General features: G+C 42.5%; 1 protein-coding gene across 1 annotated transcript in view; it reads right to left on the bottom strand.

Moving 5' to 3' along the window:
- Positions 1-24,181, bottom strand: part of CSMD2 (CUB and Sushi multiple domains 2) — a 300,763-nt gene that overhangs the window by 128,988 nt on the left and 147,594 nt on the right. The window contains 4 exon segments of the mRNA XM_048054254.2: positions 2,631-2,813; positions 11,144-11,256; positions 15,713-15,816; positions 22,273-22,394. Coding sequence (XP_047910211.2) covers positions 2,631-2,813; positions 11,144-11,256; positions 15,713-15,816; positions 22,273-22,394 — 522 coding nt within the window.

The following is a 24,181-nucleotide window of genomic DNA, read 5'->3' as shown; positions in this document are numbered from 1 at the left end:
TGAAAGAAAGCAATGGCTTGGGTTATATCGGGTTATGAGAGCTGCCTTAGCCTCTGACAGGTATCACAGTCCTGTAACTTTGAAAATGCAAAGTCAGGGAAGGATAGTAACTACAAACATGGTCTGAGCACTACAAGGTGTGGCAGAAAAGACAGAAAGAGGTCTTCAGTATGCACTCATCAGAGATACCCAGACAACCACACAGCATGGAAGCAGACACCAAGTTCAGAGCATACACACAGACAGATGACTGTGCCACAGTTACCCATCCAGTTACAGTACTAGAGGTTCTCAGGCTCCGAGCAGTTGTTTTAAATATCTCAGATCATCAGCAATAACCTAAACAAATAGAGAAAGGCCGAGGATACCTTGCTTAGGAGGGCTTTAGCTGAGAACACACATCAAGAAGTCTTGCAAAGTTTCTCCAGTGACCTACGTGCTCGCCCTGAACAATTGCTGGGATGCAATGACAACGAGGAGGATGAAGATGGTAGCTCTGTTATCATGAAGGCACAGTCACAAATTAAGAATCCATTGCAATAAGCAGATGTATGACTTAAATAGTTTGTGTTGCTTTGTCATCGAAGCCCCAGGAAATGAGTTCTCCACAATAAATTCTGTCTGCTCATAAATCATTTGCTTAAGACAGCAGGATGCACCGTAGCACACTGTTTAATCTCCTTCTGCATTTGTCATGCATTTGCAGCCAGTATCAGAAGCACCAAATTGTTTGCATATTCCCACTAGCAGCACATAAATCAGGTTACCTTATTTTCCCGCCTGATACCCAATACATTTAATGGTCTCCCAGCATTTACAGAGAGTTGTCACTAATCCCACTACACATTTCACGCCAGGTTACACATTTTGTCACGTCACCTCTTCTGATTCACGCACACTAATATGATGCTGTCTAGAATAATCAAACCTGAAGGCAGGGGAGTGAAGGTGTAAGAAGGTTATGAAATACTTTTTCCACTACCTACCCGCTGACTTGCTGGCTCATAAGTATCCAAAACTGGAGGATCTCAGAAAACGGCATACAATGGCATTATTTTAACTAAAAACATCATGCCCGTGCTACACATTGCATGGACTGCTGATTGTTGGAAGACTGGAGCTTGATTTGATGGTCCTGTTCACTATCTACCTACAAAAAAAATAGTCTAACTTTGCTGGAAAGCCTCTGCTCTACTACTGTGAAAAAATCACCTGATAACAGCCGCAAACAACAGGTTTAGTCTCCCTGCAAACTGTCAGCAAGAACCTCAACCAAACCATCAGCTGTTTTTATGAATTCATCTTCTGGGAAACGAGAAAAAACTTCTGAAGCTAAGCACAGAAATGGTCTAATGCTTCCCACTTCAAAGATAACCAGGGAAACTACATTTTCCTCATTAGCATCTTTAGCTGATTTGCTTATAGAGAAAACCAAGTAGGTAGAAAGTCATTGCAACTGGAAAAGGCAAAACTCAGAGATAATTGCTTCTTTTCTCCACACATACATACACAAATGCTCAGAGATTAAATCTCAGTTCGAAAAGAAAGGCACTTACTTGAAAATAGATTTCCACCTTCTCCCATAAAACGCCAGTGTAGGGATGCTAAAGCCCCTGCTTCCCCTGCAACTCCTGGAGAGCCCAGATTCAACTCTAAAGCCACAGGGTTTGACCCACCCAGCGCACCCCCCATCAGCTGCATAACGCCTTTGGCGCGGATCAAGTTCTGTCATGCCATAAATGACCATTTTATACTGGAGTATCTAACAGCAGTGTATGTATTTATCTGTATAGTGAATACACAGTTACCATTTGTTAACTCTCTATCCTTTTTCCTCATATTTGTCCTCTGTCACTCAACTGTTGTTTTTTTTGTAGGTTCAGTCTCACTCCACTAGAGCACAGTATTTGTTCAAAGACACAGAATTTAGCATAGCTAACTAAGTAGAGATGGAACAGAAAGAAGAGTTTGTTTGTCACCAGTTGCAGAAAATATAGACACTTTTGTGAGTTTTAGTAATGCTCAAATACAACACTTTCTGAATGAAGGTTCGATCAATATAATAACACAGACTGCCCACTGCATCTTCAAAGGGCAGTGAGACCATTAAAACCCAACGGGAACTGAGCACATAACTCCCCATTTATATCCAGTTAGAAAATCCCCATTATAGAAAATTTTATCTTCAGTCACCACTGGGAGCAGAATATCCTATTCCTGCTGAGAACTCATACAACAAATTAAAAATTGAGGCCCAGCAGCAGGGAGCCTGAATACTGTCAGGTAATGAAAGAAAATGAAACAGCTGAAAACAGAATCAAATTCAATAGGTTTAAATTTTGTTGTTGTTGTTGATGCCCCATCTTGGATACAAAAAATCCTACTTGCTCTGCAGAATTAACGTGAACCCAAAAGCCAGGATGGCAGATGGGCAGAGCAGAGGGCACACGGTGCCAGCATGGGGCCACATCTGGATTTGGATGCTGTTCCCCTCGCACTTCCCCTGCTGCTGAGAACCAAACCAAACGCTCCCCACGGCTTCAGCTATCTGAGCACAGCACACAGCCATACTATGTGACCACCTCAGCACACAGAGAAAATATTTTAGAGCCATCTCCTCACTGACTTACAAACACAGACTGGTTTCTGAGCAGACCACTGGCTACTCTTTTGGCAGGTAATTGTTTTCTGTCCCTTCAACTCAAAGGCAGGCTGGCACTCAAACTTCAAACTGTCCCCGTGGCGGAACGTGGATCCTTCTCTTCTGCCGTAGGCCGGGATCCCAGGATCACCACAGCTCCCTTGGTCGATCTCTGAAAGAAAGTAAAACAAATATTGCTGGGGGCAGGCTCTGACACGGAGCTGGCGCGGTGCTGTCGACCCACAGCTCTGGCAGAGCCATCACAGCCCCAGGAGAGCGCCTGTGCCCCTGCAGCACGCGGGGCAGCAGCGGTGCCGAGCACATCGGGACCCGACATAACACGAATTTCAGTGCTGTGACCCTGGAAGGCCTTCCCTCCTAACAGCCTCTCCTAGCTGCTCCCTCATCCTTAAAGTAATCATAGCCTAATGAAAAAGAGGGATATCCAAGGAGATCCAGTTCTGCATTTGCTTCAGGGATGTGCTTTAAAACAGACACACCATCGTGTCACCTAGTGTGAGCAAACCTTGGATTCCTCCAGCCACGCGGATATGGGCACAATGCGTTTGCTGGATTGCTGTGTTTGCTCTCTCCCTCCCTTACTACCGTTTTCATTTCCACGTGTGGTCCTGAAGGCGACAGCTGACACCTTCTTGCATGAAAACACGCAGTTAATCTCTTGCTGTGCATGTATTTTGACTTCAAGTAAATCGCAGACACAATTTTCTGTTATCTGCTGCTCCATACAATTTCATTTCAAAAGGGTCCCCTGCACTGTATCACTACTAGCTACAAAACTTCATTCCTTTACAGCCTTCTTAGTGCTCCCACAGTATTCATCTGCTTCACATTCATCTCGTCTTCCAGCCTTCTCTAGTTTTTTATCCCCATCATCTGTGATCAGCTTTGCTGTCTTTTCTCCCCGATTTCAATTTCTTACACCAAATTGGAAACTTCTTTTGTGACATTTTCTTTACAGAAGAAAATCGTATAATCCGAGATTTGCATTACTCCATCTAATATTCCAATTTGGTTTGAATAACAAGCACCACCTCATTATTATGCTGACTTCAGGCAACTTAGATACAGGTGTATTATGAATAGAAGTCACGAAAAGGCACCTAGCTTCTGCTACTGCTCTATGCATCTTGAACTAAAAAGTCACTGCCAGGTAATGAAGCATTCCCAAAATAATTTAACATAAATTAATATTAATAGAAAAGTTTTCATGAAATATGTTTCTTTTTTTTTTTTTTTGCCTGTCAGTGAAAACAGTTTGCCAGGATTTATGCCTCTTCCTGCAGGCTTTGAAAATCCGTATGTTGAAGATTTGTACTTGCGTATGAGGGACAAAAACAAAACAGTTCATATTGCAAAGTAGAACTGAACTTACATCGCTCTACAAAAAAGAGATGATGTAAATCACAGAAAGAAAACTGAGCTTCAAGACTCAAGAAACAGTAACAAGATCAAAGGGTGGAATGCGTATTTTAAACACGCATCATTGTGACCTGACAGAGACACAGGGAGCTGATAACTTTTCCGGCTAGAAGCCAACAGCCCTTAAAAAATTATTTTTTGTCATGTCATTCTTTCTCGCACCTTGGAACACGATACTAGCAAGTCTTACTCATGGCAAGCTGTCCTGCAGGGTGCCTTTCGTCCAGTTGCTGCCTGTTCTGAAGCCTGCGACAGTGGGGGCTCCGAGATGCAGGGAAGGGGTCTCTCTGCTTTGTATCTGGGAAAAACCTTTCAAGTTACGTGTCCTGACACCACTCTGGTTGCTGCTATTTGGCCAGAGTGCGATGGACGCTAACAAACATCACTCCAGCCATCTCTTAAAACAATGCTCTAAGCGTTAAGGGCCAGGGTGAGCAATCAGCTTTAAGTCTTCTTTGTACCCTGCACTGTGGGAACAGAAGTGCCAGCATTTCTTGGGCTACTGGGACAAACGCACCTCCATGTGCAGAGACTTCCACTGAGAAGCAACAAAGCTCTTTAAAAACAGCCGTGACATCCCTGGCTGCCTACGCCAGGCTCCAGAGAGGGAGAGCCCTGTCCTCCTAACGCCCCAAAGGGCAGTTTGGCCATCAGGATTCCCCCAGGGCTAAGATTTCACCGCAGGGCTGTACACCTTCACTGCGTACCTATCTGCAGCTCTGGAAGTGGCCACAGGAACGCCACCGACAGATGTGCCAAGCAGCTCCAGCTACTGCAGAAAGCAGCACGAGCTACGAGTGTTCAGCATATTCTTTGCCTTTGTAAAATCAGGACATGCTCGGGCTACCAGGCACTCAGAAAAAACGCAGCCAAGCAATGAAAATAAGTAACTCTTTTGACCCTCTGCTGAAAAAGAATAAAGGTAACACAGATGCTCTCGAGGTACTGATTGAATGCTCTCCTCCCTCCTAGGGCTCCCCCCACTTTCGAGCTTGTGCAGTCCTTTTCTGTCACACCGCGTGAACCCAAGTGGAACATCTCTAGAGTGTGAAATCACAGGCTTAAGAATGGGAGAGAAACGAGGAATTAGAGCTCATGTTTTCCACCATGCATGTGATCTAATTGTTAGCAGCATTCAAACAAAGCTAACACATCTTATTACGTTACAGAAGTCATAGAATGGAATTTTTGTCCTGAGAAAATCCTCTGGTTCCTACACGTCTTTTGATACATATTAAAATTCATGAGATATTTAGCAGAGCAGAAATTCCAAAAATGAGTGATTCAGAAATATCAAAACATGTTACTTCAACAAGATTGAAACATTTCACCTGAAGAATGTTTAAGTAAAATCACTTCCACATTAGAATAATAATAGTCAAAACTAAACAAGAACATCAAAATCAAGTGTTTTGACATTATTTAAATGAAACAAGTTGAAATGAATCTTTCAAAACTTCTCCATCAAATATTATATCACGCAGGTAAGTTTTTGACAAAACAGCATTTTCTAACAGAAAACGTTTCGCCAGAAATTTGTCACCAGCTATTTGTGCTGTTTGTCTCCTGGTGGTGGGTGGGGAAATCGGGTCCCTGTGCTCAGCGCGGAGGAGGCCGCCCCCGCTTCCAGAGCGCTGAGGAAGAGCAAGTCCCTCGGATTGTGTGGGCACAGACCTGCTTTGGGGAGAGCAAACGCTCACCGTCTCTGTTCCTTTACAGAGCTGCGCAGAACCACTGCTGGCACCCAAAATTTAGGCTGCTGTTTTCCTGGGGCTACACGCAACTTCTGTTCCTTCCTGACTCAGCTCTACAGGAAACTGCGGATTTCAGAACTGCAAGCAAACACCAAACGAGCAAAATCCCACTCTCCGGAAAATATATCCATAACATGTGGGATTTGTGAGCACTTAGAAGCCATACCTGAAGAAATCACACAAATATTAGCTCTAGTCAGAAAGACCCTTAAGAATACACTTAGTCTTACACACACAATTTCACACATATATTATCTTTGCTTAAACTAATGAAAGTTAATAGTGTTAGGTACGTATCCTTAATGAGCCACGACAAGGGAGCTCCTATTGTCTAGTTTTTCTAGTCGATTCCAGCAATGAGGAAACGAGATGAAGAAGAAGGGATAAAGCAAGAAGAAATCCCCTTTTTTTGGCATGTCCCTCCCATCTAAGCCGCTGTTGAAGGGCGAATACAGGAACTGAATCTACCAGGCTCATTAAAGCCCTGGGGCATGACGTCAAATCTCTCCCGCTCATGTTTATATGAGATGTGCGTACAAGTAAGGTGCCCCGGAGAACAGATCAGGTCAACACACCGTAAGCTAAAAGCCTTCACGTCTGTTGGCTCAGCAGTTTTGCAGCAGGCGTGTTTGATGACATGAGTCAGTACATTTCACCGAAAAGCAGAGCAGGAAACAAACACTGCATTTACTGACAGACTTCAACACCAAGACTATTGAGGGGGATGTCAGGCAACGTAGAACCTAAGAAAAAGACACATGATCAATGAAAAATACCTGCAGGCACTACTAAGCAGGAAGCAAGGAAGGAAAGAAGGCGGCCTTGGTGCTCATGAGCACAGGGGCAGCGTATCTGCCCAGGGCCTCTGCAGTTCCTGCCACTGGGATAGCTGAACGGCCACGTGTGGTCATGTTCGAGACCTGATGGCTCAAACAGCAACGGGATGAGCAAAGGAGGCATTGCCATAGGGCTGGCAGAGGAACACTCACATTTTTTTCACAGAGCAGCAGAGTTTTCTTGCAGAATAGCAGAAAGAAAAGAAGTGGGTTGGTTATCTGGGCTTCTCGGTGTGACCCGAGGGCATTTCAGCAGGAAGGGACCGTGCTGCAAGCCAGGGAGCACGGCCCAAGCTTCAAAGCTGACTGAACAGAGGCAGCAGAACCAGTCTGAGATGCGTGCATTTTCCCCTAAGTCTCCCGGGATTAGGCAAATAGAGAGATTATCGTTTGCTCTTGATCTGACACACATACATGTGTATGAACACCTTTATGTGCAGCTTTATCTGCTGGCATCCATACAGAGTTCTGTATTTAAGTATAACGCACACAGAGAAACAAACGTGGAAACCCAGCGAGTTCATCTGGCCGAACGCCCCGGGCGGTACCGATCTGATTAAAACCAGGAAGGTCGGCAGCGGAAATCTTCAGACTTCAGCTCGGCAGAGCTTCTAAGCCTCTTAGCAGCATGGGGCTAAGTCTGAGCTCCAAAGCTAAGCTCTCCAGAGCCAAACACTTAGTCAGCATCTCAACACTAAATATTGTTTAATCATCCCCTGCCTGCAGCACGCTGGTTGTTCAGAACATAGACCTTAGTCAGCTCTACCCAGACTAACCCAGTTCCTACAGAAATCCAAACACTATTAGTGTCTTTTTGTGTCTGAAAATGTGGGCTTAATTTGAGCTTATTGTTACTGTATATTAAAACTATATAAAAAGTTAAATATAAGATTAAAATCTGTTTTTGTTCTGCTTTTTCATGATTTATTACTTCCCTTACCACAGAACTTTATATTATTGATTTTATTTTATGCTATTGCTTGTAATAACCTCAAGCTCATCAGTGACAAACACATTTTTCCTCACATCTCCCCTGTGAGGAAAACCAAATATTTTCGGTCCATTGGGGAATATAACTGCAGAAGGATTACAGCTGAGATTTTCAAAAGTACCTAATCAATATAGGAGTCTGAATCCTGTTAAATGAACCCTAAATTTCTCAAGAACCTTTGAAAACATTATCGGAAGTGATTATTTATGGACAACCGCTGTAAGGGGTTGACCTGGGGACTTTCAGAGAACCATTATGATGGCTGCGGAAACAGCAGCCTGCCCTAAGGGAAGGTATTCTCAGAAGAGGTTGTCTCAGATGAAAGAAAAGGGAGAAGACCCAGGGCCCCAGGAGGCTGTAAGCCTTCTCACAAGTCAAGCACTAAATTGCAGCATCAATCAGCTCGCTATAGTCGTGAAAAAGAAAAGACTTTTCCAGCGAAGTGGAGCTTAGTACAGATTTCTTCTGACAAGCACTGGAAGTCCAAAAGCATTGCTCGCTATTATGAGGGAATGTCTGTTTAAAAGGATAAACGTGGCTGCAGTTGAGACATAGAAGATTTAGAAGTAATCTTCATGAACATTAATGAGCCAGATCCTCAGCTGGTGAAGACTGACACAGCTTAATTGAAAATCAATGCTGTCACACCAATTTGTACCAGCTGAACACTTGTTCCAAAAACATCCAGTCTTGCAGTGCAGACATGGAAAAACCTAAACCCACAAACCGTATGCTTTGTATCCTCTTCCTGGTGCAAATACGTTCTCTCTTTACCCACAATTGCAGCAAAACGACTAGGTTGGTTCCCCCTTCCCAGGAACTCTACACTAAAAATTTGATGGCATATTGTCCTCCTGAGCGCATTCCTTCCAACAGGTCCTTAAATCTGTGCGTCAATAAGTCTCATAGGCATAACCATTTCAGCACTAGCAACAAGCTTTATGATTGCATTACACTTAAAAGGTACACTAAAACTTACATGTTTTAGGATGTAGAACTATTTAAACGTACTCTATAAACAATACTCTGTTCTTCTATTAAGCAGATTTTTGGTCTTGACTTTATATAGCTCCATTAGCTGTAATTTTCCTCTTGCAGTTAGGAAGAAGTGTGGCAATAAAACTGATACTGAAACTTGTTAGTAAGTTAGGTATAATTTCATAATGTATTTGGTAAGTACTAATTGCCTCTTACTTAAACAGCTCTTGCTTTGTGAGTCAAAGGATTTGCAAAAATGAAAGAATTTTATGGACCAGGCTGATTTGAATTCAACATAACCTCAGGATAGGGCCAACACAGGCCTTAGGCACAGAACTGTACTTCTTTATTCACGCACAAACCCATCTTTCAAGGTCAAAAAGCTGCTGTATAAGAACTGTGAAGATGCTCAGGAAAAGAGAAAAGAGGCTGCTCTCTGCCTGTTGCTCAGATGTGTTGGTCAAAGGACTGACATTCACCAGGGACAGGTCCCTCTCCTTTAGGGCTCACTGGGGCACAACAGGTCCAGAACACTCCTTTTTTTCCTCTAGAAGGTTCTGGACATACACCACTACAGCAAAACCAGGTAGCAGCTGTGCAGATAAAGCTGATGAGTAGGGAAGGGAGAAGCACATTTGCCATTGGAAACTCCATAAAACAGGATTCCAAAGCATGAACGACAACAGCGATCCCCAAAGCAACTGCTGAGGTCACAGAGACTAAGCGGGGCTCAGCCTTGCTAGAGGTGAAGCTCTCATAACATCGGAGCAACTCAGAAGAGGAAAAAGTCAACTTCCTTATAGATCCAAAGCTCATAACAGCATAAGCTGAGTCTGTATATCGTGTGTTTTGCAACTTCATGTGCTGTGCTATAGGATAAATACAAGATTTATCAAGAAAATAGAAGAATAACGTCCACGTTGCCCTTTGGATGAGATTAACTAACCAGACAGGATCTCGTAGCAGAGCTGGAGAGTGTTTTCACCCATCCACAGCTGGCGGGCAGGGGTGCAACAGTCTGCCATGCCAGGCAGCCAACAATCAACCGCTGACAAATGTGGCAGGAGACAGACCTCACAGCTACTGCAAAAAGCATGTTTTCAGGCTCGTACAGTGACTAAGACTGAAATAGTACCATTAAGATACTCCCAGGACAATCAGCCTGGATTTCCCTTTTCTACTTCCATTTCCATTTCTTTTTATCTATGTCTCTAATGACTTTCCTGCTGACCTGGACTTGCAATGCTCTAACTACTCTAGCACTGTGACCCAATCCCCCTTCAAGGTACTGTTCAGCTTGCCTGGACATGCTGACATTTGGTCCAACTAGGTTTTCTAGTAGGTCAAGTCCCCTCAGGCTCCTAACTGTTGTTACTTTAGCGTCAATCAGCAGCACTGCCATGGTCAGGTCCTGGCCAGAACACAATATAACACTTCCCTGAAACACAGTAAGTTCCAGGGAAACATTTTAAATATGAATGAACTCTACTGTGCATTTAGGGCCCTTGATAGAAACAGTTTTGATTTAAACGTTAATGCTGATGTCAGTGGAAGTTGCTGTTCCTCAGACCTTCCACGATCAGCCCCCATGTCTAGATGAAGATTTGCGTGCCAAGTTTTAGGCATCAGAGCTGAAAGAGTAAGCTGTTCCTTCTATCAGCAGGTTTTAGACAAAACTGAAAATGCTTTGAAAAGAGATTGAAGTTGACAACAAAAGCAAAAGGATGATGGTGTGAGTGGAAGCGTTCCAGTGTGCCCGTGCTGGAGGTTGCATCCTGGAAACAAGCTCCCCCCTGCAGGTGTGTGGCTGTCCGACAGCAGAAGGGGAGCACATTCTTCAGCCCAGTGCCTGCAGAGGAAGCTAGCAACCCGATGTGCTCACACTGAAAGACCACACAAGACAGGGATTTCTGGAAAACCTAGAAACATCTCAAAACAGGGATCTAAAAAACTCTTCAGCTAGAATCACCAGTCCCTTACATGAGTTAGAAGTAAGGAATACTTTCCCATCACTTTAACTTTGCAAATACATATGACAACAGTGAGGATAGAAGTTAATGGCAGAGTTCAGCATCCCCATCCTAATGCATTTCAAGAGTTTCTTTTGAAAAATCCCAAAATGAGTTTTTATTTTATTTGTGATACTACAGATTAGTCAAAGTTTGAAGCAGTTTGTACCAGTGATCTACTGGAACGAACCTTTGATTACTTGATCTCATTTTCTTGCACAGTCTGTTGCAGATGCCATCACTTAACTGAAACTCACCAACTCTTTTTCCAACAAAGCAGATGAAACAGCAATGAAACATTAGCTATCCAGTCTGCTTTCACACAAAAGAAATCACAAAAGCTGTTCTTATTGAAGCAAAGCTTCAATTTTAAGGAAAAGTTTGCAGAGCTTCAGTATTTTGAGAAGCTCCTTTCTCACAAGCAACTAGGCCCATCTCATCTCATCTCTATCTTTTTAAAAACAGGTAAATTCTGAGAGAGACACTTGGATTACCTTCATATGTTGCTTTGAATCCCAGCAAGTTACTGACACTGTCCGTCTGGAAGAGGAGCCACATCTGGTGCTGTGTGCTGACGATGAGATCAGGGACTGTGGTGCCTGTCAAGCTGGAAAAATAAATAAAAACATGTAAATAGTTTGTATACCTCCAGAAACTTAGTATTCCACCAAAATACAGGCCACTTATACCTCTGTAAGAGTAAAAGCAGACAGAACAATGCCACCATGATTAAGACCAACCCCAAAACAAAACATTGTCCAGAATCCTGACAGATTTTTCAGGACAGATGAGCCTCTCAGTGTATTTCTGATTACTACCTATAACAATGAGTCTTATCACAGTTGAGGGCCTGGAAGTTATTATCACCACTGCTATAAATAATTAGTTTAGTACCATCGTTACAATATATTTATCCAGCATCAATACTAGTATTTCCTTTCTCCCTGAAGCAAGATATAAGCAAACAAAGTCCCAGAAACCATACTGGTCACTGTATCCTCCTAACTTCTTTTACAGATATTTTCTGGTATTACAAAATTTACTTTCAACGTGCTCTCTATGCTTATTTCCTAACAGAGAAGTTTCCACAGGGACCTCAAAAAAAAAAAAAAAGGCAAAAAAATCAACACCTTGAAGACAAGGCATGAACCTCAAACCTGCGGAATGTCCTAGGAGCCCTTGAAAAACACCAACTAATCCAGGCAGTATGGGATGCTCAGGGCATTGCCTACCCTGCAAGGCTACTCCTAGGAAAGCTGAGGAGATTAAGAAAAATGTCACCAATCTATCTGTACTAATGAGGCATATGTGGCTCATTCAGCCTTTGGGATTAATCACCTCGCTGTGGTTCAGCACAGCTTCAGAGTTTTATCCCCACCCACACAGGCACCAGCGCAGGCACTTAGAGGCACAAACGCCCGCTCCGAGCACAGCTCCTTCCCTTCCCTCTGCTTCTGCAAACAGAGCACTGGTGCGTGGGAAGGGCTCATAACTAGAGGTACATGAGTGTTATGTTGTCTGTCTCAGTGGCAGTGTTTAATGCTATTATACTATTTCTGCTACGGTATCATCTGTGATAAATGTATAAATTACCCTAAGCTTAACTACTGCAAGTGGAGAGGTGTTTTTTTTTTTTCCCTTTTTTCTGTAGTGTTTACTTAAGTTTAAACACATGGATATGTATAGACGTGGCTTCTGCCTGGCGTCATGCTCAAGTACAACAGCAGCACCTGAAAGACTTCTTGATAAAACTGAACCCCAAGCTCTCAAGGAAGATTTACTGCAAACCAGTACTGCAAGGGAACAATCCCGGCAGCTGTGTGTTGATAACATCCTGTGAATAAACCTAACTTGCAACCTCCAGGCATAATTATTACAATTCCCACTTTCCTGGGTAATCGGAGACAGGATGGCTGATCTGCCAATTACAGTTTGTTTAGAGTGAAGCAAAATGACTGCTCAAAGGGTTGTGCTACTTATTCTATTTGCTTAACACTCTTAAAGCTGGCTACCCGCTGAGTGCCAGATTCTTTCAAATAGCCTTACAGGTATCATCATAACCGGGACCAATCATGCCATACAAATAAATCTCCTCCCAATCCCCAAAATTGTCTTACCAGTCACACGTGCACTAGGGACTACTCTAACACCCGAAACTGGTCACCATTCAGGCTTTGGCCATGGGATCTGGAGCGTGTTTTCCCCTGAAATTGAATCCACGTCTCCCAAGCCCATCAAAACTCTCCTAGTTCTGCCCCCACCTTTGCTTGGTTATTCCTTTGACCCGCATCAGAAATTTTACTGATCCTACAATGTTGGTAGATTAGGAAGTAATCTTTTCTTAATAACTGTTTTGCATCCAGAGAGTTTGATGGGGACTGGAAAAGATTCAGAAGTGTTATTGTTGATTCTTCTCAATCTATTTAAGCAGCAGACAAGAACAAGAAACATACCAAGAGAAAAACCTTCAGAAAAGGTGTTTCAAAGGTTTTTGCATGCTTTCACATTCTACTTTAACAAGCTGAATGATTGATCTGGATGCTTGTTACTTTAGGGAATAAAATCCTCCCTGCAAGTCAGAAAGCTCAGCCTAACAATCTGTTACGTTCTCTGAGATGCGTTTTACAGGGATGAGAGTGAGACTGGAAACAAATGGTCCTTTATATCTCAGTTTGGGATAACGTCTGGTGCTATGAAAGTTGATTCAAATTTATTTCTTGATTTCAAAGTCTGCAGGACTGAGTTCTTCTTGAATAGCCAAGAATAAATGAAGAGTAGTAAGAAAATTAGAACTCTTATCTTTAACAGGATTAGATTTCTGCATGCTGATTCCTCCAAAAAAGCTACAGCTTGTATCCAGTGGATACACCTAGTGCATGAATTTAGCTGACCTTGGGTTAAGAGAATAGCAAATGCTAAAAGAAATCATCCATGGACTTTCAACCACATTCATTACTAATAGAATATTTCTGTGGTCCTCACACCTCTTTCACATTTCGTTAGTTTCCAACTTATCCTCCCAGATTAAAAAGAAAAATGAACAAATTGTGTCAGGATTAGCTTCAGCAATTTAATGGAAAGAGATCCCCTGCAGCTGGGAGAAGATACCACACACCTTGTGCAGGCAGGCATAGATATTCCGTATTTGTATTAGCAAGGTGTTGAGTCCCTAATACAGAGTGAGAAAACGTGGAATGATTAAAACAAAATCTATGAAAGTCTTCATAGGCCTCAGGCAAACAAAAAAGGAAGGGAGTGAGAAATCATTTCGGCAAGTTATTACAAACTATTCCCTTGGCTGTAATTTGCACATTTGGGCCAATCAGCTGTGAAATGTTCTGTGACACTTTAATTACAAACACTTTCACAATAATCAGACCTTACATTTATATATATTGCAGGTTAGAGTTTCTGACTTAAGTATCACTGCTGTTCATGTCCTGAGAAGCATAGTAAGATGAAACTCAGCAACAGAGATTTTGCAAAGACAAGCAAAAAAAGATAAGTGAAAATGGAGTGGGAGGCCAATTCGTGTGTTAAAACAAGTGAAAGGGAGAAATTAAAAGACACAGTATGAAACATGCTTTATCAGTTGGAAAGAGTAAAACAGTTTTGCTAGAGTAGCTATTGGAGAGTTTTGTGTTACACTTTTTTAATTATTTTTTTTTTTTAAATCAGAGAGAAAATCAGGGAGTCTTTCAAGTTAACACACTAAAGCTGGTTGCCAGTAGCCCTAGTTTCTTCCAACTGCCCCGTTTACCACTTCTAATGCTCCTTCTGAAAGTCCTGGTGGTTTTTCCCTGCTTCCCTGCCCTTGCAAGTGCCCTCAAGACATTTAAGACTTCGACAAACACCACTGGCTTACAGCTGTACTCAACAGAGGCACACACTGATATGACAAGTGGTTGGCCCTGATCACAGACAAGGGGCATGACCATAAAGCCACGCAGTATTTTGCTTTGATGCTTCAGAAGAGCTATAGCAGTCATTGTTTCTTCAGTAAAGTGGATTTGAATGATACACAATTATCACAATTAGAGTTGAGCACACTGCATACGTAAAAACTAAAATTCAGAGAGATGTGAGAGTCCGAGAGGGAATCTCTCTGAAGCATACACACTTCCACCCTATCAGATCTGTGAGGTCCTGACACAGAGCAGAGGCTTTCCTCAGAGCAGCCAAGTGCTCTCACCAACCTCAACACTCTGCCTAAACAGCAGGTACCAGAAATTGATGCTGACACACTGCAAACTCAGGGGTCAGGGAAAACCCTTGCCTTCAATCTATAAACCCACAAGCTGATTGGTATTAGTCTGACTGACACGTTCCTTCCAGCTGAAACCCAAACCCTCGCCAGTTATTAAGCACTGAGCAAGCAGGATGGCAAATGTTGCTACAGAGCCTATTTCACTTTATTTCTCCATGTTACCCTTACTATAACAAAGAATTTGGTCTTCAAATCTAAAAAATATACACTGAAGATGTATCAATTTTTTATTTTAAAAAAACTGGCAACATCAGAAATTTCTTCTCATCCTTCAGTATGGCTGCAGTGGCCCTTTACTGGTCAATTTTCCCTTTGTAATTGCATAAAATTGGGAAAAAAACAAACAACAAAAAACACGCGTAGATGGGAAACACAAAGATGTGAAGGCCTGGAAGGAAAGTAGGACCATCTACAATGTCTCATCTACTGAGGAAACCTCCACAAAACACCACATCTGTAAACTAAAGGATATAAACTGAGGGTTTGCATATACACTATATCCAAATTTTAATCCTGTTCACTCAGCTCCCTGGACAGCCTCAGCCTCTAAGGGATCCTGACAAAGGCAAGTCAAGAAACAGAAGCAAAGAAGTAAAAAGCCTTTCTGTCAGCTGAAGCCTACGAGAACATGACGAGAGAAGAAAACACCGAGAACAGTCAGCTCCACCAAAAATGAGAAACTGCTTACAAAACAGAACCAGCAAGCAGACTGGGACTCCATCGAAGCAATAAGTAAATCTCATCAGGCCGAACTTAGACACGGATTTCTCACAGTGACAAAGGACATGCTACTTACACGTAAAGCACAGATTTCTGGTCTCCAACTTGTCCTCCGTCACCAACCGTCAGAGTGTCATATCCTCTTTCTAGTTCAAATTCTTCAAAGGTGAGTTTGATAACCTGGCGAAGATGGAGCATGTTAATACGAATCAACTGCCAAGGCAGCCAGCAGAGCCTCCTGCCTTGTTCATTTACCTGCTTGCCTATTGAGGAGCAATTTGTACAAGCATTAGTATCTTCAGGACAGCACCAAAAGCAACCACCCTCCCTTTTCATAGCACTGTGGCACTTCTTTTCAGATGATACTTACTGAAGTTACCTCTTACCTCTGCTTAACCTATTGATTTTTGAGATGACTTTATTGATAAAGATACGTGTGGTGGGATTTCAGCATGCTTTTTTCATCAGGTATTTCTACCATTTCTTTTACAAGCCTGAGATTTTGGTGATACATTTGAACGTGCATATAAGCAGCACATTTGTTATGGTGTAATAAACACTTTCTTTTTGGTCTGCGTTGGTCAGAAAATTCACCTGGTTCTCAGCAGCTTCTCACAGACCCAGATTTTATGGAGTGCCCAGGATCATGTCCAGGCAGCTTCTGAGTATCTCCGTGGTGGGAGTACCCACAATCTCCCCCTGGGCAGCCTGCTCCACCCTGTGGTTTTCTCCTGCTCCGTCCCACCCTTCCACCCCCACCACGAGGCACTGACAGGGTTTACGTAGCCTTCACGCACCGTTTAGGAGCAGAGGTCCCACTGAAGTCAAGAGCTTTGTGTTCCAAGTCTCTTAGCTGCTTGTGAAATCTTTTATTTGCAAATAACTGAAAATCACATTTTGACCCAGGAGACCAAGGCCCTTAATCCAGCCTTGGACAGGGTAAACAAGCAGAAAAGGAAGAGAGCTGAATTTACAGAATTGCTTTACATTCACAGTACCAACCGAAAGTAATGGGAGCTTTGTCTCAAAGCTTTTCAACTGCCTGGATCCAGGAAAGCACATAAACACATAAATGCATTCATCCCTTTGTACACATGCCTGTAAATATATTAAATTACCTAACTCTCAACAGCTTATGTTACCAAATTTGGTTTAACAGTACCTTTTGCTATTTCACACATGAAATAGAAGTTACCAAAATTAACAAGAAGGACCCACAACGTGTACCGAGCACCACAGACACCTGATGCAACTCTACACCTCTTGATTTGGGGTAAGAGACAGGAATTTCAGCTGCCATCCACCAGTTCAGCTGTTCCACCAAGAGAAGCATCAGCGGCACAGGGCAGCCAGCACCAGTGCGGGGTGATTCTCCCCAGGGAACTGCGACACGCTGAGGTCAGAGACTCACGAGTGCACCCCGCCAGACTGATGGAGTCGGTCATCGTCACAAACTGAGTTCACGTTCAGGCACCAGCCGATGAAGCTGAGTTTCACGTGGGGTGGATCATACATTTAGACCCCAGTATTACTCATACTAACACCAGAATTAGCCTGTTAATTTGCTGTAATGCTAATAATAATAATAACAGTCAGTTAAATAGACCGTAATAGCAAGTCATTTAGCAATGGATATTAAAGAAAAGTTAAAATCTTTGTTTGGTAATTTCTTGCAGCATCTCCTGCAAACACTTGAGCACACGTGCAATCACAGGGGGATAAAAATCCCACCACGGACCAAAAGCAACAACTAACCCTATTCTGTTAAATATGAGGATGCCTCTGCAGTCTCTCCAAGGCCTGCATGTACTCTCTAGGAAGATGACAACCTTCTGCTGTCAAAAGCTACTCAATTTAAACCACAAAGTGGTCAGTCAGGTGTTGAATGGCTTCAAAGTTCTTTAAAAATAATGGGTGCGCATACAGCTCGGACTGAACTGTCACATGCTACCATGCTCTACATACAAATGCAATTATTTTTTAAATGCATTAAAATAAAAAAAAGGCAAGTTCAGTATTTTACTCATGACATTGTGAAAATAGGGCATTACCCAAAAGTACGAGGATCTTGAAACAGTAGCTGGTGAGATACTTCACAGAAGTTTGGAACCATTAATTTTAGTCAGTAGTACCAAAATATTAACCTGTGCGGATTATTATTAAACCATGTAATGATGGAATAACGTAATTAATACAAAGAACACACTGCTGTAAAACAGCACACGTCATTAGTTAAACCACTTGTTCAAGTAAACTGCATTCTAAGGAGTCTGACCCTAATTAAATGACTAATTACAGTCTAGTATATTGAAGACTGTAACCTTGTGGCACAGGAACAGGATGCTGAATACAATATTTATTCATCCATTTTCCTATTTTTCTATTTGGGCTATAGGCTGAAAATTATTTAATGATTCATTAAACAACAAGAGACCTACGAGCACACACAAATACACGAATGACACAAAACCTCAATTTTAAGCTATTGAAGTGACAGGAAGCAATTAGCAAAGTTGAGAAAATAGGCTTCAATATGACACCTGATTCTAAGGCTTCACACACTGCAAAGCGATTTGAAGTGCAGTCACATTCATAGGAAAAAAACACCCGTTCTCGCCACGGAGTACGGCACCTCTTGCAGTTATATTCAGATGCTTTACAAGCAAACATTACTCATCTCCCTCCCGTTCTCCCCCGTCTCGAGCATCTATCTTCAGAGGGGATGAATCATCCCCCGGAGGGGCCCATCTCTCTCCACTGATGACACGGAAGCTTGGACAGAGCTGTGTTTGGCTAGCTAGACTCCAGGTGAGAATAACCGCAGGAGAAATATCAACCAGTGACATCTGGTATGTCAAGAAGGTTCAGAAATAGTTTTGATGCAAATGCACCAATTACCATATGCATTTCTCAGTTCCCGAGTGACTTATTTTTCCAGTGTGGTTGAAATTAATTCCCGTGGCACCAGGGACCAGCAAAAAAAAGAAATCTATAAGCTCTCAATACTCCCCCAAATAGCTTTAATATGTCATCCTCTGTATAGGAAATAATTCCGAGTTGTCAACTGAAGAGCACTATGCCCTTAATACTGCTTATGTAGGTTTCTGAGCAAACTTCGAGGGGATTATGTACCTCAGTGAATCTGGCTCACAGTTCTTTTCCAAATATAGAACAGATGACTTGCAAATGGGTTCTAAATTCAGCTCAGTGGTTTTCCCATCGCTCATATTAAAAGCTTCATATAACAGGACCTGATCCAAAGATCACTCGAGTCAATGAAAAGATTACCACTGACTTCAGCAGGCTTCAGCCCAGGCCCATAATGCTTTAATCTTCAAAGTATTTTATAGGCATTTTAATTAATTCATCTTCAATTCCTCCCTCACCCATGCTGGGGAATGTGCAATGATGATATCATCCCCTTTGCACAAAAGCAACATGAGTCAGGGAGGTGAATTCTCTAACTTAGCAACATGTTTCTAACACGGGCCTTCATTTAAGGATTTTACATGCCCGGGTATGTTCCGGAGGCAGCGCTCGTTGACTTGCGTGTAGGAATTGCAGAGACAGATACCAGCAACTCCCAGTGTTGTACTGGAGCACGCACTTGTTGCGACACCGTGAGCGGCTGCAGTAGCACACACAGCCAACACCAGGGGCTGCTTTTTGGACAACAGGAACTGTCTGTGCCCATGAATCCACTTGCCATTTTGTACATTCATTACTCAGATGCTGTCCTGTCTGCACGGCTTTGGTTCCCGGAGCCTTGATGAATAGTAGAATATATTATATAGAAAACAGTAGAAAACTCTTAGGGCGATGGATTCATTTTAATTGTTTCCCATCTTCCTGAGGGGTGCCAGAAGGAAGCCTGTGCCTTGCCTCGGCTCCCACGACCATGCAGAGCCCTCCCTGCCATTCAGACAGAGGAAAGGTACTGGGCTGCAGTTTTGAACTACAGCTCAAAGTAATGCAGGCAGGCAACACACAGTGCAAAGAAATAAGCATGCACAGCAGTGGCTTTCCCAAAACAATTATTGCATTTCTCTCAGTCCTCTGCGCTTCAAAGAGATGCAGAGTTTTCCCCTACCTGTAAATTACACTTCCAGGATGAAACATTCAAAAAAGAGAAACTCTCCCAGAAACCCTTCATAAACTGATGTTGCTAATTAACTGTTTATCACTTCAAAGAAAAAGAAAATGGCAGCCTTTTTACAGACAGTGAGTATGAACTGCTGATTTGACCAGCCTATCTTTCTTATTTCAGTTGTGCTACAGCTCTACAGTATATGATGCTGCAGCCCATGTAGCATAACTATTATTTTGCTATTAAACCTCTGTTCTACATAAAGTATTGAAATTAATGGATTTTGCCAATTTCAATTCACTTCATAATTTATGAAAGCTAAGGATCAGGACTTGCAGATTTTGTTTTCTAATCAACAGTTTATGATAAAGGTTTAAAAGCTGAGGAAGAACCTAACCAGAGGAAGAAGAGAAAATTTCTCTAAGTAGGAATCCAGAAGACCAATTTTTTGAAAAATGAGAGAGTCTGCCCTGGAAGCTTACAAAAGCTTATCCTATCACACTGCTGAAAAAGCAGAAAAAGTTTGTTTCCTACCATCTAGGCACAAGGCTAGCAGAAAGGCCAGAAAATAAACAGATATGAACATGAAAGTCCAATTATTCAACTCTAAAGCAACATGAAAAAGAGTCAATAATATAGTGGCTGTGGCACATAAGCATCCAGATGTTTGATTGCCATCTCCTCCTTTCTAAACTGTAGTGGGACAAAAGTGTCAGCCTCCGTAAAGCCCAGGGCACATCCAAGGCCAGCTCATTACAGTTTCTTCTTAAAAACAGAGAACTATTTTATTTGCAAAACTGGGATTTTGCTGGTCTTTGAAAGACGAAGATGTACAAAAAGAAAGATATACATGATACATACCAGTGCCTAAGAAGCTGATGTATCCAACAGCCTGTCCATGTGCAGGCAGCGTACACCCGAGGGTCTGCAGGCCCCCGGCTGAGAAGCCCAGCTGACACTTGAGCAGTAATGGCTGTTGTTACATGTGGCCTGTTCTCTGCTCACACATTACCCTGATGAAGGAGAACCTCCTGAGTCTGATTAACCAGTAAATCACTCCTAATAAATCAGCACTGAAAAAAATATCCTGATTCCACACTCCAGTTTCCCAGAATTTGGGTCATTACCAGGCTCCCATGCAGCCAAACCAAAATATCCGCTGTATGAAATGACCAGCTAATGACAGCCCTTTAAATACAAACCCATTCTGAAATTGGAATGTAGGAATACTCCTCATTAAAATCATAATCCACCAGTGATCTGTACTTATTAAAGGCTTGAATTGATGTCAATGGGGAGAGAGAAACAGAACCCAACAGGGCTCTTCAGCCAGCCCCAGCTCTAGCTGCCCCGCTGCAGCAGGTGCTCCAGGGGGAGGCAAAGCACGGGAGATAAGAGGACAAGATGCCATCTCATCAGAGGTAGCAAGCAGGCTGCAACTGTGGATGGTTGCCAGAATTTCTACAGACTGGAACAACTTCTTGTGAAAGATGAGATGCCGGGATACTAACATGTTTGTGAAATGACTTCCTTGGACGAGCGGCAGAAGGCAGAGCGCCAAACTGCAAGGCTGTCTGGTGGCAAGGACCAAGAAATAATTGACTGGATAAGCATATGAGCTCAGTGCCTTGGAATGCAAGGTTTTCTCCCAAACTAATGAAGATTATATTAGTAGGAACCCAGGCACTGAAAAGAATGAAACCTGTCTTCAGCAGAAGCACTGAATGATACCTCAGAGTATTCTGAGCTACAACACAGCAACGAAGTCATTTTTGTTCTTATGTTCCCATACAGGTCTGTAGAGGAACAGGCTGAGTTTGTAGGGCAGCACTAAGAGGTAAGAAGCACTGAGGATTGTTCTCCCTGTGACAGGAAAACGGGAAAGACTTCATCTTACAAAGACCAAGGCAGTTAGGACTTGTACTCATCAGTGAAAAAGGATTTGAACCCTGCCAAACTGCACATGCAGACCAACGGAGACAAAAAATCATCCCCAACTTCCAGTGTTCTGAACATCAGTAAATACAAAAAGGACTTGTTTATAACCAAAAAGTAAAGGAAAAGGAAAAACAGCATTGAAGAGAAATCCTCCCTCCCTCACTTGCTCTTGGCCCTTTGCGGGCTGAAATCCCTGTTGGTTAGGGGCCAGCTATCAGCCAAAAGGAAGTTAAAAATCAGAATTCCTGGCACAGCATTTCTGCCCCAACTGAGCACTGGCTTAGCAAGATGCTTTGCTACGCTGTTTGGCATTTCACCGCCATTCATGCCAAGATATCAAAGAGGTTTCGATTAAAAATAATTACATTCACTTTTAATTACATCCTTTAATAAAATGAATTTTCAGCAGAGACAGAATGTGACAGGACACGGTCTTTAAAGACAGTCGAGAAATGTGTGAGAAGTCTCTGGGGAGAGAGAAGGGTGTGACTTCAGAAACAGAAACCTGAAGGGCTAAATATCAGAGACTAGTCCTGTGAAGGACCATAGCTACACACTATTTCAACTAAGACAATAAAATAGTGACATGAGAACGTATCTCTGAGACCTACCTTGGCTGGATTGAGTGCTGTGATGACCCACACGCAGTAAGCATTGTTATCGTATTGGACAGGGTAGTTGGGAGAAGTTATCACACCGCTGGGACCACGAAGGTACATATCACACATCCTTGCTGTGAAAAAGAAAACAAGACAGATGTGGGAATGAGGTCTGTTAGCTCTGGGATGAATACGGAGTTCTTTGTTTGGAGATGAGAGAGAAATAGTGATGCATACTGTATGAAGGCAGGGGAGAATTAAAAATTGCTGCCCTGTGTTGTTTTCACTAGCCAAAACGCTCATCTTCTTCCATGTAACATCAGAGACAAAGGATTTATCTGTGATGATTGGATGAGTGGGGTGTTTCCAGAGGCTATCAAACAGATGGACCGCCAGACCAACCAACAACCCATTTGCTAGCTCTCACACTGATTTAGTATTTGCTTACTGTGTTGAAGTACTCAAAGAAATACTTTCATGTCCAGGACATTGAAAGCAGCTACACGAAAGATGCCAGGTAAGACACAGATCCTTTTTAATGTCCCAGGAAGGTCATATTTCCTTTCTTCGTTGCAGATCTAAAAAAATACTGCACATCAAGTATTTATTAGGTGAGGGCTGACTTCGTTCTGCTACAACTGTGGACTCAAAGAACGAAGATGGCAGCTCGACTTCACATCTTCAAAACATTTTAGGTACAGTAGAAGCTGAAAAGCACTTAAGGGGGAAATTTTTGCTTGGAGTATTCCTTTGATGTGATATTTAATCAGAAAATGTAAAGAACAGCATCCTTGTTTTGTAACTGCCTCTGCTGTTGTGATGGATCCTCAGAATTAATCTATCTGAAATTTCAAAGGAGTCCTATTTGCAAACGTGGTTTCTGCAGGGCTTTTTTTGCCCCTGAACAGCAGTCGAGCATGGAAAATGGTCTCACGGCCAAACTGACCGTACAGCAGGGCTGCATTCTTGCTGCCCTGTGTGACCCCATTCCTGGGGCCTGCTCCATGTATACCCAGTCCCACCTGACAGTAAAAGTTAAGGGCTGCTATTCACATCTTAAAAGCGGGCAACAGGGCCACAAAGGGACTAAGGGACTCTTCCTTGGACTCAGAGGGAGTCTGCTGCAGATAGGGAAGCTAAAATTCCCTCTCTGAACACAGTGGCAAGATGCTTCATTACCAGGTGTTAGAAACTGCTCCAGTCCAGTGGCTTTAGAGCTGGCTGGTCAGGCACCCTGCAAGTTGAAAGAAACTCACCACACGATAACAAAATGGAAACAGAAAATGTGGCTTAAAACTGAGATAAAAAGCAAATGGAAAACTCTGAAAAGAAAAAAAAAATGGAAGTTAGTGGTAGAAATTTTTTTAAGTTGATTCACAGAATCGCAATAATGCAGGCAAATCCTTTCTTATCTCTTGCAAGAGGACACCATAAATTTCCTTTATAGTGTCACATATTTATGCCAAATATCCTCTTACACTGATTCAATTTATTCTAGGCTTGTTTCAAGAATTAGATGGGATTCCAAAGCCTTGAAAACCTCTGCAGATGAAATTAAAGAGGAAAAGAACTGAAAAAAATACCAATTTATGACTTTAAGAGCTTTAGAGGGATTTAATTAAAAATATTACAAGTTGTTCATTATTAGCATTACAAATAGCACAATTATGCATGCCACTTTTTATAGAGAGAGAGGATAGAGAGAAAGAAAACAAAATGGCCAAGGGCAAAATGGACATTAGTTTTCATTTTTACGCTGAAAGAAAACTCCATTTGCTGATATCTCATGGCTGGGCCACAAGATAATCGGGCTGCTGCTAGCTTCCAAACTTTCACCTCGTCCCCCCTCTCCTCCTTATCCCTTAAAAAGAAATATCTGGAGTGGAGAACAAAAAGGGACAAAGCATTGCTGAGAGGTGTG

Source organism: Anser cygnoides, chromosome 24 (genome assembly GCF_040182565.1).
Source record: "Anser cygnoides isolate HZ-2024a breed goose chromosome 24, Taihu_goose_T2T_genome, whole genome shotgun sequence".
Lineage (NCBI taxonomy): Eukaryota > Metazoa > Chordata > Aves > Anseriformes > Anatidae > Anser > Anser cygnoides.
This window is presented reverse-complemented; position numbering and strand designations above follow the sequence as displayed.